General features: G+C 35.8%; 1 protein-coding gene across 1 annotated transcript in view; it reads right to left on the reverse strand.

The window, feature by feature from the left end:
• LOC125658102 (uncharacterized) overlaps window positions 1–19,107 on the reverse strand; it is a 92,802-nt gene that overhangs the window by 20,844 nt on the left and 52,851 nt on the right. Inside the window, exons 9-10 of the mRNA XM_048889238.2 lie at window positions 3,892–3,998; window positions 3,379–3,494 (exon numbers count right to left, since the gene is read on the reverse strand). Of these exons, the coding sequence (XP_048745195.2) occupies window positions 3,379–3,494; window positions 3,892–3,998 (223 nt within the window). The remainder of the gene's footprint in view (window positions 1–3,378; window positions 3,495–3,891; window positions 3,999–19,107) is intronic.

The raw sequence follows: 19,107 nt of genomic DNA on the forward strand, positions 1-19,107 counted from the left end.
TGATTTAATACTAAGTAAATATTGACTAAATGTGTCAGTACTTTTCTTTCAACCGTGAATGAATGGGCAAAATATGTAATCATCCCTGTATTCAAAACATTCCATTCGGATATTAAGTGTATTATTTTCAATCACAGGCAAATGCATCGCTTGGGTTCGAATTAAAGAGTACAGGTTTAGAACTCTAAATATATGGGTTCCCAAGTTAGCTGGTACAACTAATTACCTAAAAAGGATGAAAAGACCCATACTGATTTAGATACTCAAATACTAATTTTTATCAATATTGATTCATTATAGTACATAAATTATTCTAATAACAAGTCTTTACAAATATACAATTGTCTTACTATGTCTATTCTTATCTAAAACACACTAACACAGGTGTTTGGCGATTTATAATAATGATGTTAATTTGGGTAGTTAGTGGTACCGATCAAAATGTCAGTGATAGTGAAAGTATAGATGGTTTTACAATTTTCAGTCAATTTGAACTATTACGGACTTCATTTTATGTATTGGGGTAAGAAATTCATTTTAGAAATTATATCTTACATGTATGTTGCACATTCTATGTAATAGCTTGTTGCAATGCTCAAACATTCTCTTTAGTCGTATAGTGCCAGGGTCCAGCTAAAAGTCGACAAAAAACTAATAGGCATTTTTCCGAATTCATTTCTGCATATCTTGAGAAGTATACGGAATTTCGGAATGAACTTTGGTAGTAATGTAGATTGATTATGTATGAATATATTACCGAGCGAAGCTCGGACTGGCCAAAGGCCCGTTCGCGAAGCAAGGCTCTAAAAGTAACACGTATGTAAAAAAAATAATAATAATAAAAAAAAAAGATTTGAGAAAATCAGCAAAGGAATAGAGATAATCTTTACATACGTTCACTGAAAATTTTGTGATCCATATGGGCGCCGCCATATTGTTTTGTTCGTTAGCTGCTTCTACGGTTATTCGTGTTTTAATTTGGAATGCCAAAAATACAAGACTGACGTGCAATTTGTAATTCAAACACTTAGTTTGTTAAACATCAATGGGATAATTATTACTGTTATAGGTGGGTTTTTTTAGCCAATCATCAAATAGAAAAAGAGTAACACGACTAAATAGATGAACGAGTTCACAAGTTTCTTTAAATAAAAATATACGATATATTTACGCTTACGTTTTTACCACTTTTAATTTGTTGGTTAGTTTTTTTTTCAGTTTTAACTGTCTTTTAAATTTCAAACGGAATGTATTGTTGTTTATAATTGTTTGACTTGAAAGAGAGAAAAAAATCGAGGTTAAATGTGACATCACAATGCACGGTTTACGTTGGCTGCCGTTATATTCCCCTCGTTAAATGAATAGGCGGATCCTTTATCTTTAGATGTTACTTGGCGTTTAACGCAAGGGGAATTTCATAAACAAAATACATTTTAAAATGAATTATGATTTAATTATCGTACTTAACGGAATTATGATTATCACTTGGGACACGCCAATGACCACTGCACGCTTCGCTCGGTCCAACGGTCACACCGTATACATATTAGAATACAAAGTAGAAATCTATATCAATTGGTTTATTGTTTTTACATCGGCTAACTTGGGTATCCTTTATTAAGAGTTCTATACCTTTATTCTTTAATAGTAAATTCGACCCCAAGCGTTCGAAAAACCCAAATCATCCAATTATTCGGGCTAAAAGAGACATAATCATAGTAACAATTATGTTCCTGAATTTTATTCAGTTCACAATCGGTAACAGTTGAGATTAATAGAATCCTTCATTAGTACGAGTGTGGGATAGGGAAATTCCACCGAGATGACAAGATTCTCACATTATCACCAGTGTGAGATCGACTTTACCCATGTGAGACAGCCATGTGAGATTTTTCTGTCTCACACTGCTGCGACGTCATTTGATTGTGACGTCATATATTTTCTATGATTTTCGTTACACGGTGAAGATTTACGTTACACGGTGAAGCAGAAATATTTTGCATTGTTGTCTTTAAATTTTAATGTATATAGCTTTCTGTTGGACAACCTTGGGTTTTTTAGTTTACACTTAAGTGTAAACCATTTTCGGATACGCTCTTTCTGCCTATCTAATTAGTTTTTGCATCGAAGTTCAAATGAGGATTTTGATAATTTAGAATTTTCTCAAAGCTCCTAAATCTATGCACTAAACTGTAGGTAAAATGTGAGAAAAATAATCCTTCATTATTTACTCATGTGGGAAGCCTCGTCCTAGACAGCGAATCTTGTCCCCTCGGTGGAGTTTCCCTATCACACACTCGTACTTATGAGGAATTCTAATATGTTTTACGGCGTGACCGTGTTTGAGGGCGAAGCAAAAAAGTTTTGACATTAGTATCTATATCCAAAACAAGACAAAAACAATCCGAAGTTAGCACACGGACGGAGCTGTATCAAAGCATCCTAATTTTTGGACATTTGATCCACCTATATATTGAACGCGGGAAATATAACGCAATTGATGTAAACAGTACATTGTGATGTCATATTCAGCGTCGTTATTTAGCAAATTTACAAACAAAGCGTTTGAACCACAACAAAAAACATGGCGTTAATCGTGGAGTGATTATATATGATTAAGAAAATAAGATTTACATGCTTTTACGGATTTTATGTGTAACATCTCAGAACGACGTGAACTAGGGTAGACGAGATTCAAAATGGAGGAATACATGTCCACGCGCTAATATTCGAATCGACGCCATTGGTACCAAACTTTTCAAGTTCCATAGGTATGGTTTAATTTTTCATTATTTTCCTATATTTTCCTTTTAAACATGTATATACGTGTTACCTATAGGGAGAGCTCCGCTCTCACGGCCCTTCGGGCCGTGAGAGGGCTTCGCCCTCTATTATGTTTGACATCTCGTGCGTTTTGACGTTATTGATAACAGCGAAGCTAAATATGACGTCACAATGTACTGTATACATCAACTGTGCTATATTTTTCGCGCTTGGTCCATCACTGCCCATGGGCCATATTGCTCATCCGAGCATTTGTTAAAACGTTAATTCTCAAGTTTGTCACCATCTTGACTCGGAATAGATATGAATCAAGACGATAAAGATTTATCCTATTTATACACACGTGAAACTTTTAATCCAGCGTGCAGCCCCAGAGGTAATGTGTGTTGTTTATTTGTTTCCTTTGAGAATTTTTCACTTCAATCAAACGTCACCAGAATACATAAATTGCTACAAATCTAGACCTATGTACAGCGCTCAGGGTCATAACACTGAATGTTCTCTCTCGTGTCAACGCCTGCCGCAACATGGAACCTCGCGTTTAAAGGTCGCGTCAGCCTCGTCATTTCCTTTGACTGATCAAAACAAACTAACATCCACAGGTACCAATTTGAAGCTCTGACCATACACTAGTGGAGTTCCTAATATTGTAGGGTCGTTATCACTCGATTTGATTTGGAAGAGTCCATCATAATTTTGTATACTATCAACTGGAAAATAAAATTCGAGAGACGCTTTATTTTTGATAGGAAGTTGGACTACTTTTGATGTGTACAGAAAAATTGTTACATATAAGGATATCTTCAGTATACACTTGCAAAGCATTAATTTCTTTTATTTTTTGGGATACAATTAAAATTCAACACTTTATTTCTAAAAATATTGATCTTTAACATATCAATGGTTTTCTATATACATATTCATTATGTCCGTTGTTCATTTAAAATATGCAAATAGAATTGCTTTTCAAGCCTTTGGATAAGAATTTTATTGAGTCGGCAACATAACTTTTGTAAAGTATATAATAAGTACATTCACATACGTACAACTGAAGAGATACATGTAGATCGTAGAAGGCAAACAGAAAGCTTAATTTCTATCGTTTACCTGGCACCAATGGTTTTGTGACGATCCCTTTTAGGTGTCCCGTGGAGGAAGACAACGCTAAATATATCTTGGACTTCCTGTTCTTGAGAGTCACAAAATCTCCGAACCTGACAAAATTGTCCAAAGAAATAAGAGTTATCATGAAATGGAAATTACCATTCTTTATTTAGATTACATGAAAATCGGCCAAAAAAACCTTCAAAGGGGAACGTTTACAACGAAAGTAGGGATAAATGTGAGGACATTCCAATATGAAAAACAAATTTAAAAGAGTATTTTCTCTTTCAGGTAATTCCATACTCGCAGTATCATCTGATAAAAGTTTAAAATGTGTATTTATTTCAATTTATTAGAGTTAAACTAATATATTATCAAATAGAATATATAGGTAATCACACTTTTTAAGATGCAAGACATACATATACAAAATCACATATCTCCGTCAGAAAATTGTAATTTTTCTTAAACATCATTATCAGAATTTCACAAAAACTGATTAAAACAATATATACTATCGGAAAAAAGAAACTGTGCATTATTTAATATATGAAAAAATAATAAAAAATAACAATGAACAAATTTTATTTTTTGTAATACTGTTAACAAATGTATTCGTTACAACATTTCATAATCCATTAATGTTAACGTCGAATAACGTCAATTTCAGCACACTCGAAAGACACTGGTATACGAACTTGAATTAACAAAGTTAATAACACTTGTGACCACCATTTGCATTCATGCATGCTTGACAACGGCGCCTCATTGATGCCACTAAAGTGTTCAGAAATGCTTGAGGGATGTTGTTCCAGATGTTGGTTAAAGCCTGGCCTAAATCAGCCAATGTCACTGGCTGATTTGGTAAACGGCGTATACGTCGTTCCATTTCATCCCAGATGTGCTCGATCGGGGATAAATCGGGGGAAACAGCTGGCCAAGGCAAGATATCGTCATTCTGTTGAACAAAAAAGTCCCTGACTACACGTGAAAAATGTGGCCTTGCGTTGTCTTGCTGCAGAGTGATGTGATTTTGCTGTCTCTGTATGAAGGGTATCACATGGCGCTGAAAAATTTCGTCTCGATAGCGTACGCCGTTGAAATTTCCATTGACAATTTGTAGAGGGGTCCTTCCACGTGCTGTTATTCCACCCCACACCATAACGCTACCTCCACCGAATTGTCGACGTTGCACAATACAAGCGTCCTGGTACCGCTCCCCAACGCGACGATACACTCTACAACGGCCGTCATTGCTATCCAAATGAAATCTGGATTCATCAGTGAACAGAATATTGGCCCAGTTCTGTATTCTGAATCGCAGATGTCGTCTGCACCACGCTAGTCTAGCGATACGATGACATTGAAGCAGTATTGGGCGCGCCGCTGGACGTCTTGGTCTGATGTTTTGCTCGCACAGACGATTACGCACAGTTCTTGGTCGAAGTCCAGGAATGCTACGAGCAGTCAAACTTGCTGTCTGGAAACAATATCTCAGGTGCACAAGTCTAATGTGATTGTCCTGTCGACGCGACGTCACACGATGACGCCCAGAACGTGGTCGATCCCGAGTGTTACCAGATTGTTTGAAACGTCTCCATAATGACTGGATTGTGTTCCGATGAACTCCAAAGTGCCTTGCTACAATATTTTGTGCCATTCCAGCTTGATGCATCCCAACAGCACGATTACGTTGGTTTTCGCTGAAATTTTGGGAAAACTAAAGTGCTTTCCTTAACGAATAGTGTCCAAACAAACCTTTTACACTTCTTACTCCAAACAGTATTGGCCAGTAAAACTCGTGCGTACGAACACTTCAATAAACAACATGTGTTCACTAACCATGAAAAAGTCCGTGCATCTGAGTCGGGTACTATCCGATATTGTTCAAAAACATCACCTTTATCGATTGTTTAGATTTTATAAATATAAACAATGAATATAGAAAAATCATACTAAATTTTATAATGCACAGTTTCTTTTTTCCGCTAGTATAATTGTATTCATGATAATTTCCTGAAACTAATTCTTTACAAAACTATTCAAAATTTCTGTAAAAAAAAAAATGATAAGAAAAATCTATCGCAAAATGAACTTGATAAAGGATTCAATGAAAACAGAGTTATTGCCCTTGGATTCAATATTTTGAAACATACTATTGACTATCCATATATAACTTAAGACTTTTGAAATATTTGATGTTTAACGATATTTTTTTTAACAATAACCATTGGAAAATACTTCAACGAAGTTTATGGTAGTATGCTTGAATCTAAATGAATTATTGATTTTGTAAAATCTTATGACGTCACAGGAGGGTGGAATTACTTAAAATAACTTTTTGAAAACACTGGATTCAACCAAATGTTATTAAGGTCAGATACATGTATGGATGTATTATGCATGCTAATTTCAAATTATCCTCGCCAGGTTGGAAAGTATTTGTATTCTTCATTAATGCGTAGACAGTCAACTATCTTAAAAAATTAAGAATGTAAATTATGTGTATATGTATCAATGTCTACATACATATGGTTTTTATACTTTTCCCATTATCTCATAAAACACATTGATGAACTTGGTACTGCAGGTATTTACTTACAACATGTATGTATGTTTCATGGTTTTTTCCCCTTTATGTCTTAACGCTGTGCTTCTTTTTTCTTCTTTATGTAATGCATTTAAATTTAGTGTTTAAAGTGGCATATAGACCCGATGGGCCGGGTGTTTGATTTAATTTTACACTATCTGTTAACATAATGTTTATGGATATACACATGTCACTATAAATAATAAAACTACTACTACTACTACTACTACTACTACTACTACTATTACTAATATAAATTTATTTGGTTGGCAATTCTTTTAAATTGTGCTCAGTATAAAAAGAATAAGAATGTGGATTTGATGCCATTTAAACTGGAAAAAAAAACTGATCGGGATTTTGTTTATTTTGTTTTCATTGTTAACGCATCCATTAATATTACTGTTGATGGAAGGTGATTAGTTTAAAGCCATTGGGTGTTGGGTAGTTTTAAAAAGGCACAGCGAATGGCAGCATGAATTTCGTCTAATGTATGACTACATGTATATTAAACAAGATATGGAGGAAAATGTTTTATGAAAATGTACATATTCTCGTGTGAGGTTAACATAAAACAACATTCTTTTTGAAAGAGAGAGTAAAGAGAAAGAGTGAGAGCATTGACGGATCCAGAACCTCGGGTGGGGGAGAAGGGGTACATTTTCTCCTATACACATTCCCACCCACATACCGTCATTCACACATATACAATCACAATACAAAACCTTATTGAATTACAAATAGTTTAAATGTATTCACTTAGTTATGCACAGCATCAAATTTACACCAAACTTATCCTAATGCAGCATACGGGCGGTCGGAGTGGACCTTCAAAATAATTTCATTTGGTGCGTCCTGCATATGGACTGAGTGAAACATTTTACATGGCAATTTAAAACCGAACATCCAGCCCATAGTCAGAAAAAAAAAACCTTTTTAAATATTTGCGTGAGAATTTGATTTGCCATTTCAGTCCTGAATATTCTGTTATTTCCAATACTACTTCTTTTCGAAAAAGTCAACAAAAGTATGATTTTGAATGAAATAAAATCAAAGTGTATTAATTTTGTAGTGTATCTAAATAAGATAGCAATCTCAATATTCAATTTGATATTATTCCGGTGTTGTCTATTATATATTATATTTCCTTTGTATTTCAGTAACTGACATCTGTATATAAAGATTAGCATCCCTCCAAACCCTGTGAACTCCTGAAGGTATGCTATCAAAGCCATCGTAGGACTAAGATATATCTTAAGATAAACTTAGGATGTATCTTAGTCCTAAGTGAAGCCATCGAATCCGTCCTGATTTAAAGATATACCCTAAGATTTCTTCTAAAGTTAAGACATCACTAGGCCCGACTTAGTGGCTATCTGTGTGTGCAGGGGAGGAGAATCCGGAGAGATTACGACAATCACTTTTACGTGTACTTAGATGAAATCACCAACAGCAAGGAATGAAAAGGAAATTTGATATAGATAAATTAAAAATCCCAAATATTAATAAGGCGTTCAAGTTGGAATTAAAAAACAGATTTAAAGCACTTGAAAACAACCCTGATGATCATGATAACATTCAAGGAAAGTGGGACACCATCAAAGAAACATATGTTGAAACAGCTGCAAAAACTTTGGGTTATAGAACAAAAAAGAATAAGGAATGGCAAACATCAGACACATGGGAAAGAATAAGTGAAAGGAAGAAACTGAAACAAAAAATCATAAGCACAAAGTCGACCAGATTACAAGAACAAATGCAAATTTCATATAGAGAAAAAGACAAAGAAGTGAAAAGAAGTGCAAGAAAAGACAGAAGAATGCACCTTGACAACCTTGCAAAAAGAGCAGAACATGCAGCTTCTCATGGAGAAATGATCGTTGTGTATAAGATAACTAAACAGTTATGTGGTAAAAATACAACCCAACCAGCTCTTGTTACGGACAAAGATGGCCACCCACTATCGACAGATCATGAACAGGCCAAAAGGTGGGTCCAGTATTTTCAAGAGGTATTAAATTGCCCAGAACCTGATGAACCTACTACTCCTGTACCTGCTGAGGAAGACCTGGAAATATACCTCGAACCACCGACATTGGGGAAGTTAAAAATTCTATTAAAAATCTTAAAAATGGGAAATCACCTGGCATTGACAACATCCATGCTGAAATGCTAAAATCAGATATTGTCACATCAGCAAACAAACTACTGAGCTTATTTGTATCCATCTGGGAAAACGAGACAATACCATCTGATTGGAGTAAAGGACTTATCGTAAAACTAGCAAAAAAGGGAGACCTCCAAATATGTGATAACTCGAGAGGAATAACATTGCTCTCAGTCCCCAGTAAGGTATTCTGCAAAATACTTCTCAGCAGAATAGATGAAGCTATTGATGATAAATTGAGAGAAGAACAAGCTTGGTTCCGAAGAGGAAGAGGCTGCATAGACCAGATTTTTGCCATTCGTAATATTATCGAACAATGTATTGAATGGAAAATGCCACTATACATCAACTATATTGACTTTAAGAAGGCAGAGCATCGTGAGTAAATATACCAACTAACGCAGCCAAGTATATGTTGGTAAACTTTTCTCGAGTACCAAGAGATTTGGTGCCGAGCGAAGCGAGCGAAACTTGGATATTGGCCCAAGTTTTATTATATATATCACATCTGAAGTATACTTTAGGTAAAATGTGTTATTTAAAAGTTAAAATTTGTGATTGTACAAAATGAAAATGCTTTAAATTACAAAATTAACGTTTCAATGATTTGTTTCTTTGCATGAAAAGACTCGAGTCTTTGTTTACAAAACACAGAATCAAAGCTAAAATATTGCTCTTATCCTTGCATTCAGACGGTCCAAATTTTGGTTGTCAACATTAAATGAGCTATATTTTTAATTTTTAACATCAAAAATGAAAAACGTTTCTTTCGAAAAACGTGAACAAGTCCCTTTTTGAGGACACAAATTATCAAACCCAGCCTATACAAAATTGCACCAATCAAGATAAATGCTGATGATCTTGATCAAAGGATACAAAATACGGAAGGGTTAAAATAAATTAAGTAGATACCACAAAGAGTTTTCATTTCTCGTGTGAAACATGTACTAAGTATATTGTTAAACTTTTCTCTCGCCACTCGATTTGGTCCCTCGCTTCGCTCGGCACCAAATCTCTTGGTACTCGAGAAAAGTTTACCAACATATACATAATATATGAGCTTTATTTGAAAACAACCATCACCGGCCAACAATGAGGTTACGTTCACTTTCAGTGTCTCTCCAAATAATGGCAACTCTACGCTTCTATGCTGGTGGAAGTTTTCAAGAGATCGTCTCAGACATCCACAATATTTCCACACAAAGCACAGAAAATGATATTTATGATGTTATAAATTGCTTATTTGGAATTTCCAAACATATATGCATCTTAAGTCATGTCTTAGGACTATTTTAAGGAAACGTTCGATAGCATGCCTGCTGGTAAATAACATATCTTCTAAAAAGACCATGCCTACTTCTCAGGGGGAAAATGGGTCCGTTACGGTTTATTATGTCTGATCATTTGGTATATTGATACGACCCTATCAGGTTTGCGCATTTCTATTTTCAGACGGGATTTTCCCTTTGCACATGCGCACTGATCTGAAATTGAGAGAATATAAATAAGCGCTTCGTTGGGAAAAAAAGTATAGAAATTAATCAAGAAATGAATTTTTAATGATTTTTTAAATATTTTCGACTGGTTGTGATTAAAGAGATTGATATACTCCCAACTCGGTGATTAAACTAATAATTGTTATGAGGATATTTTGATTTGAATCTTCGATTTTTGTAAGTAGCTTGAATTTCCTCTGACGATTAAGTTGCATTAAGTCCGATTCAGAGTTTTTTCCTCATTTTCTGGGTAAATCATATTTCCTTACAGCAAATTTTGAGAAAAATACTACTTCCGGTTGATTGTTTTCATTATTAAACGTAATTTTTCGTTAGATTTTTAAATTTTTCTCGGCTTTTGAAATGATATTTCAAAGAGAATTTGATTCAAATATGCATTCTTATCTCTAAAGTTTTCAAATTTAGGGAATACACTTTATTTTAGCTCCCATTTCTATACAAACCCCCATACAATAAAAGAAAATCATCAGTTATCTTCGTCAAGATTCAATAATGACTTGTTCTGGCAGATGGGGCAGTGCCTGTCTGAACTGTTTTACTTATTGCCCCTAACACCACAGTCAACAATGTTTATTGTCCACTTGCTTTCATTTATATCAAAATTTAAAAATCATCTGATGTGCTAAGCTAAATGTGTTTTTATCCAGCCCTCTGCATACAATATTTTGTACAAAGACTACAAGCTCTTGACTTGAAGAGGGGGGGATGCTAATCCTGAAGAGATTATTTTGCCAATGGCATGGCCTATATTGAGACATCAGATTTCGTAACAAGGAAATCAAAATTTGTTGTAAGTCAAGATGATTCTTTCATTCGTTTGGCACCTAGCGCCCCCACTGAGCATGTAACTAGATTACTTCACCGTCTGATAATTCTTCTATTTTTAATTTCATATATGAATTTTCTTCTTGAGGTGGATAAGTAAAATTTTTAATTTCCAACTCTACTTTTCGCCAAGTACGTAGCCATACTAGACTCAGCTCAGGGAAGGTAGAAATCGCCAAGACATCGTTTACTGAAAATTTACATACACGTGCTTCCGCTTCTAAAAATACACCGGATGTTGATATTTTCTTACCTATTTACGTATGGCGCATGCCCTAAAACACGCATATTAAGTACATCCGATAGGAGTATGATTAGTTCAAGGAAGGTTCTGTGTGGCCGGTGAAACACACACGTCTAAGCGATAACAAGAAACGTGCAACAACATGAACAAAACCGGGAATGCCTAACGAAAGGGGAATGACATGCGTCATTTGTTGTGATAGCAATACTAGACCAAAATCTACATTGTAAAAAATATTCCTTAAGGCTATTTTACAATTGTTATCATTTAGCTTTACCATTAGGTATTACATTTCTTAATAGAAATAGTCAATATACCCCGAAGTAAGTGTTCTATCAGATGTTTTTCTAGGGCGACACCCTTGACCATAAAACAGCATTTCCAATATTTCGTGAAAAAAAGGTTGGGACAACCTTGAAACTGGAGATGTATTAAATGTTGATCTCTGATTTTCCCTCTGTACATTAAAACTTATTCCGAAAACACTCATCATTCATTAATTTATTGTTCAGAACAATCATTGACCCATTTTCAATGTAAAAGATGATGAAGAAATAAAATACATTAGTTTTGAAATAGTTAATTTATAAATAAATGAATTATTGAGACTTCATTTATATTTTATTTGCATCAAGTTAAAGTATAAATGCAACAAATCAGCCTACTATAGTACTGATGTTTGATGTTGGGGTACATGTATGAAAAAGATCAAACTTTTAAATATTTTCAACTTAAAATAGGAACAACGTCAATTTCAAAGAAAAATTCAAACTGAAAGAATACAGTCATATAAATGAAAATAAAACCATTCTTCCTGATTAATAAATCAAAATAAAACTATTCTTCCTGAATGATAAATCAAAATAAAACCATTCTTCCTGAATGATAAATCAAAATAAAACCTTTCTTCCTGAATGATAAATCAAAATAAAACCATTCTTCCTGATTAATAAATCAAAATAAAACCATTCTTCCTGAATGATAAATCAAAATAAAACCTTTCTTCCTGAATGATAAATCAAAATAAAACCATTCTTCCTGATTAATAAATCAAAATAAAACCATTCTTCCTGAATGATAAATCAAAATAAAACCATTATTCCTGATCGGAAACTCTAGAGCGTGAGACAGGAGAGAGAGAGAGAGAGAGAGAGAGAGAGAGAGAGAGAGAGACGTTGAAAGTGACATGGACAGTGATTCAGAATGTGAACGGAATGAGAAGGAGATGTACAGGAGACTTGAAAAATACATGGAATTGACTTTGATTTCATTGTTTTATTTTCGTTGTAATTTGTTTCTTAAAATTCCACGATATTGTTCGGGTCGATAAAACATTGTTCGGGCTGATAACATTCCAAGTGTATGTAAAAAAAAATATATAGAATTGTTGGTATGTGTCAGGTAGTGTTTGCAAAGAGATCCTATTCAAAACCGTGATAGTACATATGACACGGACATACAGGTAAACAAAAAGCTCAAGGTCACCCCACGTAAAGGGTCTGTGCTTGCCCAGCTCTCTATTTTGTATTGCTTATAGGAGTTATAAAATTGTTATAAGTTCGTTGTCTTTACCTTTCATCGAGACAAATGAAATCAGTCACGAACTCAATTAAAATCTAACAGTCTATTAGATTACATTAACATGTACCAGTGAGATGTGCATATTTCAACGACTGAAATGATATGCAAAATGAATGTAAATTGAATATTTCGTTTTCTTCGGAAGTGATTTATCAAATATTGACGTAAACTGAATGTTTGCTTAGATCTATGCAATTTTTAATTATTTTATTCTCAAAATTTCAAAATTCAATGAAATGAATTTGTATAAAAGAAAAATACATGTATTTGCCTTGGAAATGATTGCTTTCTAACAAATAAAAGGATATGTTAGAAGAATGTGCCAAGCTTAACTTTCAATATTCTTACAGTAATACTGAGGGGGAAGAAACTGTCATTGGAGGCAAGATAAAGCATGTATTGTCAAAGACTCGCTATAAAAACGCGACTTTGTAACGCGAAAAGGATTAACTTTCCGTCGTGGGGACACTGTAAGTAAGTGAACTGTAGGTCACGTGAGCGACTCAAGTGACCTACAAATGACAAATTATCAGACATCGTTATCATGAATTCATTTTGAGCAATTGTTTCTAACTTGCATTTTGTTGGGTATATACCAGAAGAAAAGCAGAATTAAATGCTATAACACTCATCAATACCAAAAACTTCATTTCATTCAAATGTGATAGCAATGAACTGCAAAAAACCGGAAAGACGTGGTAAAGATAAGCAGACTGCATGAAAATATCGACATGACCACCTCATTACCAGAAAGCCTTCATTCTTGTAGATCTTTGTTAAATGAAGATACATTGCACATGCTTTATAGAAAATATTTGATATAGCAAATTCCAAAGAATATGTATCCTCAGAAATATACTTTTTACGTGTGATGGACCACAAAATAATAATACGATTAATTGTATATTGTTTAAAGTAATATTAGATCTAAATCTGGAAATTTTATTTTGTTGTATAAATGTGCTATCATGATAGTTATGTATATAACTTTAACAATAGTCATTGATAAAATTAAAACTTAAGTTTAAGATTTCATCAAAATAACGATTTTGGTTCTATTGAATATGTATAATTTTTTGTACGAAAAGACAATAACGTAATTTTGCATTATTCAGAGCCTCGGATAGGTTTTCTAACACAAATGTTCATGACAAAAGTTAATAAACCTTATTTTTTCTGTTATTGTAATAGTAAATCACAACTTTGTGACAAATATTTTCGACACCAAAATGACAGGTGGTATTGCTTTAACTTCCCGCTTGAGGATTGTTCACTCATATGAAGACGTCACCATTGCCGGTGAAGGGCTGCAAAATTTAGGTCTATGCTCGGCACTCAGGACCTTAGAGCAGGGGGTGATCTTTATCGTGCTGCGACACGGGGCCTCGGATTTTGCGGTCCGCCCCATTTAATCGTATATTAACTTATATTGCAATATCTCCACATGGAGGAAATAAAGAATGAATGAATGAATATGTCACAAAGGCAAATTTTACTTGCACACGACTCTGTTCAGGAGCCCTGTACGCTTGATTGGTCACTGCGCTGTGTGCGGCCGTATTCGAGTAGTTGTTCAGTAGTCAGGTTTAAAGGCTGGCAATTGGGTATAAAAGCAGCCAATCGGTGAAAATGGTGGAATATATGAATTTTCTGGTCACATTCAGATTGCAGCACTTATTTTGCAAAAATAAAGATTAACCTGTTGTACCGAGGAGCTCGGTTATGTGTGGTGTCCTACCTGTGGACCCGTAAGACGTGTGTGTGTTTGAAGAGATAGTTTCTTCGTAGAACACGTCTTGTAGCAGGGACGGAGTGTGTAAAGGACAAAACAGTAGTGACAAATCAGGGACCGTTTCTTGTAGAACACGTCACAGGGACGGAGTGTATGAAGGACAAACCAGTAGTGACAAACCATACCAATCAACATCTTATATTCATACTTGTATCTTGATTATTAATTCCATTAAATATGTAAAGTGTTACAAAATTCTTGTTCTCTTTGGGTTGTCTCCACGTAAACCGCCAATAGCTCAGCTATTCGTGACATGACTTAAAGCTTAAACCAAAAATGTGTGTTATGTTCAAGCCAGAAGTGGAGTTCCTAGGACGCACCGTGAATAAAAATGGTTTAGGTATTGGTTGAAACTACATAGACACAATCAACAAATGGCCTATACCTGCCTGTACAAAGGGCGTGGAACGTTTCTGTGGTTTTGCGAACTACCATAGGAATTTCATTCAGGGCTTTGCTGAGATGGCAGTTCCGTTGTGTGCAGTCCCTGGTAAGAACAGGTTTCACTGAGGTGATGAGCAACAGTCGACTTTTAATAAAGTAAAACTGGCTCTCACAAGTGCTCCGGTTCTTACATTACCAATTAAAGAGGGTAACTTTATTTCAGATACAGACGCCTCCGAGTTTGCCTTAGGAGCGGAATTACTTCAGGCCCGGGATGGTCAAGAGAGAACAATTTCATATGCTAGCACCGCTCTCCTTCCAGAACAAATAACGGTATTCTACGAATCGTTAGGAATTACTAGCGATTGTAACTTTTACCAGATATTATCGGTATTACCTTGGAAGACAATTTACGATTCGTAGGGATCATAGCAGCCTTCAGTGGTTACTCAGCTTCCGTTATTAAGAAGGTCAGATTGCCCGTTGGATGGAAGAATTGAGCCAATACAACATGAAAATTCAGCATAGGGAAGGTAAGAAACATGTAGATGCCGACGCATTGTCCAGGATTAAATACCACGATGGGTGACTGTATAGATTTTGAATACAAGACCTTGCCTGTGGGGATGTCACTATTGTCGTCGTACCCACCAAAATTGGGGCGAGTCCATGAATGATGTAGATTATGTTATCCCTCTTACGGCAGCTCAAAGGTCATCCAAGGAAAATGTCACTCTGTGTGACGATAATCTTAGAGCTAGACTTGTTAACCACCATCTCTGGCTGCGGAATCACTCTACAGAGGACATAAAGGAAGCTCAAAGAAAAGATCCAAATCTCCAGATTTTGATACGGTTGCTGGAAACGGGAACTGAACCTGGAAATATGCTTTTTATGACGTCAAAGGCAGCCAAGTCATTGTGGATTAACAAAGAGCTGTTTACAATGAATGAGCACTTTGGAAACCTGAAGACACTAGCAAAGGTTTTGGACTCCCAGGGACCATGCAAGTGGAAGCAATGACCCTGTGTCATGATATTCCTGCTGCTGGTCATCAGGGCGTTGTAAGGACTTTAAGCCGAATCAAGGAGAGTGTCTATTGGTACTCCATGACAGTGGATGTTCGAAATTATGTTACATTTTGTGCATTATATAATAGGAACAAAAAACCTACGAGATATGCACGCCGTAACAGGACCCAGTTCCATGCTGAATACCAATGGAAAGAGTACATATGGATTTCTTGGGCCTATTACCTGTCACAGAAAAATCAAAATGCTTATTTATGTACTGGTGATAGTAGATCAGTTTACCAAATGGGTAGAATGTATTCCTTTACCATCACAAACAGCTGAAATGACAGCACGGGCGGTCGTAAATGAGTTTTGTTTTTACACGATTTGGTTATCCCCTCCAAATTTTTACAGATCAAGGAACTAATTTCACTAGTGAGCTTTTCCCATAAAACCAGGACAACTCTTTTCAGAGCATCAGTAAATGGGGAGCCTTTCGTTCAATATATTTCTAATGGATACTGTTAGATGCTTCGTCTCCAAACATCAGGATAATGGGATGAATTCATTCCACATATAGCAGCAGCTCGTAGATCATCTGTTAACCAAAGTACAGGCTACACCCCTAATATGCTTATGATTGGTAGAGAAGTCACTCAACTAGTGGATTTAGTGTTACGTCCTTGATACAGCGACAGTAAAGGCTAGATGTAGGAAACTTAGCTCTTCATGGAAGGGTCTCGGGGTTATAAAAGAAAAATTCTCTGCATATTTATACAAAGTCAAACTACGTGGGAAAATTGTACCCATGAATCATGACCGGATGAAGCTTTGCATAGATCGTCAGCTCCCAGGATGGATCCAAAACCATTTGGCCAACGTTTCGCTAGATACTGGGGCTGATCACGTTCAGTTTTGTATCTGTCGTGGGCCAGATACGGGTTCATTTATGATTCAATGTGACGAATGTCGCGATTGGTTTCACAGTTCCTGCGTAAAACTAAATAAAGAATATTCTGAAAAGTTGGCATTTTACTTGTGTCCCAATTGTGACCGCCAGAGTGTGCCAGTGATATCTGAGGTATCCGTATAGTCTAATGTGTGTAAATATTGTGTATAAGTATAATTTGAGATATGAGATATCTGTATTGTCTAATGTGTGTATGATATATATATAATTTTTTTTAATGTTATTTAAATGTTAATCAACATGTTTCTGATTTTCAGTGGAATGTTATATGCACTGTCATTTGCACTGCTGAAAGTTCAGTATACTTGTGTTACATTTTTGTTTCAGTTGATGAAGAAGTGGGTATTTAAGACTAGGGTCATGTCAATTTTTTAGTTTATACATACTACGTCAATGCTCATTCATTTTTCATGATAAAACTATAGCGTACGATTGGGAGAAAATATATTTCATATATTGTGCTACTTTTCTTTCCTTACCTTACTCAATTTATACTTATTCCATTTATGATATTGTAATATGTCATACAAGAGAGAAAAGGATGAACATTGCATCAAATTTGTGAGGAGAACTTTATTGAGAAGCCTGGTGAATCCAAGGACACTTGTTTATGATCTAGGACTCCTTAGTGATGGTACCCCTCATAGCACCATCTGTGATGTAATGTTGGATCAATATAAATTCGCTTGAATCTTGGGGGATAGTCGATGGGAGAGACAACTAGACGCGAGGCAACGACCATTTTGTGCTCTGAGTGTTGGCCGTTGGGTAGATGAAAACCTCCCTTCTCTGCACCGTAAACCTAGGTCAAAGAAAAACAAGCCCTTGTATCATGCAGCGACTGCTTTATCTTCGGAGATGTGTGTGGACATTCGTTTAAAGACAAATCAGAATCTTGATGTAGTTCGTACCAATGCAGTGAATGATCATGCTCATGCAACTGAAGTTGTCAGTCAACAGGATTTTTCCAAAGTGCATGGCGGAGCAGAATTTTCTGTGGCTCATGACACGGCGGATCAGGAATGTTGTATGGTGGACACACACGCGGATATTGCCACTGGATCAGAGTCAACCTCATCGGTGCCTATACCTGTTCGAGTCACTTCAGGGGAACGTATGCGCTCAACTCGTCAGGTAGAAGCAAAGGACAACCAAACGTACCCGGCTGGACCCTGATATTGTAATTACAATATTACCCAAGTCTAATCTCGCTCAACGTTGCACTTGCCCTAATTGTGAAAGGAGGGAGAAAGAAGATCAAGCGTCATGTTCAGCGTCAGCACCTTCCTAAAATTCTCAGTGATATTCATTCTGTTCGATCTATTGATGAGACTGCATTATGCCAACTCTAGTGTTCTTCATTGATATCTTTGGTGACTGGTGCCTTGGGAAAAGATGCTGATGTATTCCCTGCAGTCGATTATGTGAATTAGTCTGGCTTGATTCCAAAAAACACAACTGTATATCCAGATACCATCGGTTTTATGAGGAAATTGTGTCTCTTAGGGATGGACGGAACCACCAGAAGGATTTACTGTGACGCCTGTCAACTTCACAGCAGTCCTTTTTCATTGGATGTGTTTAATAGTGTTGTTGTCACTTTTGCAACCTATTCAGTGCGAAGAGTTTCGTACAAATGGGCGTGTTACAAGTGATACGGAACATCCTAGGGACACCTCTGATATTCAGGTTCCGGCAGTGGACTCGTCGACAGAAGACGAGTTTACAGCGTGTTAGCTACGGTTTCCGACATAGAAGCTGTAAACAGACCCGTAGAATCAAACTCCCCGTCGAGGCCTCATTACGTCACCTATGAATAGACCTCTCCTATGTGACGCACCACAATATACAGATTTGTATATTGTGAGTCCGCAATTATCACGCAGACAAATTACACTAAAGAAGTAGTTCGCAGTTAAAAGTTTGAAGATATTAATATTAAGAACATTAATATAAAAGTATGGATTTTATCTTAAACATAAAATGATCAAAAGCTCATTAAAAAGTAAGGAGACTCTGTTCAAATTATTGTGTAAAGTAATGAACTTGATGTTTACGTTCTTGTTTTGAAAGTTGTTTACGTTTGACGTTATGTTTTTTCGTCATTCTACAGTGACGTCACAGTATACGTGGCCTAAG

The sequence above is a fragment of the Ostrea edulis genome, chromosome 9 (assembly GCF_947568905.1).
Source record: "Ostrea edulis chromosome 9, xbOstEdul1.1, whole genome shotgun sequence".
NCBI classification, from domain to species: Eukaryota; Metazoa; Mollusca; class Bivalvia; order Ostreida; family Ostreidae; genus Ostrea; species Ostrea edulis.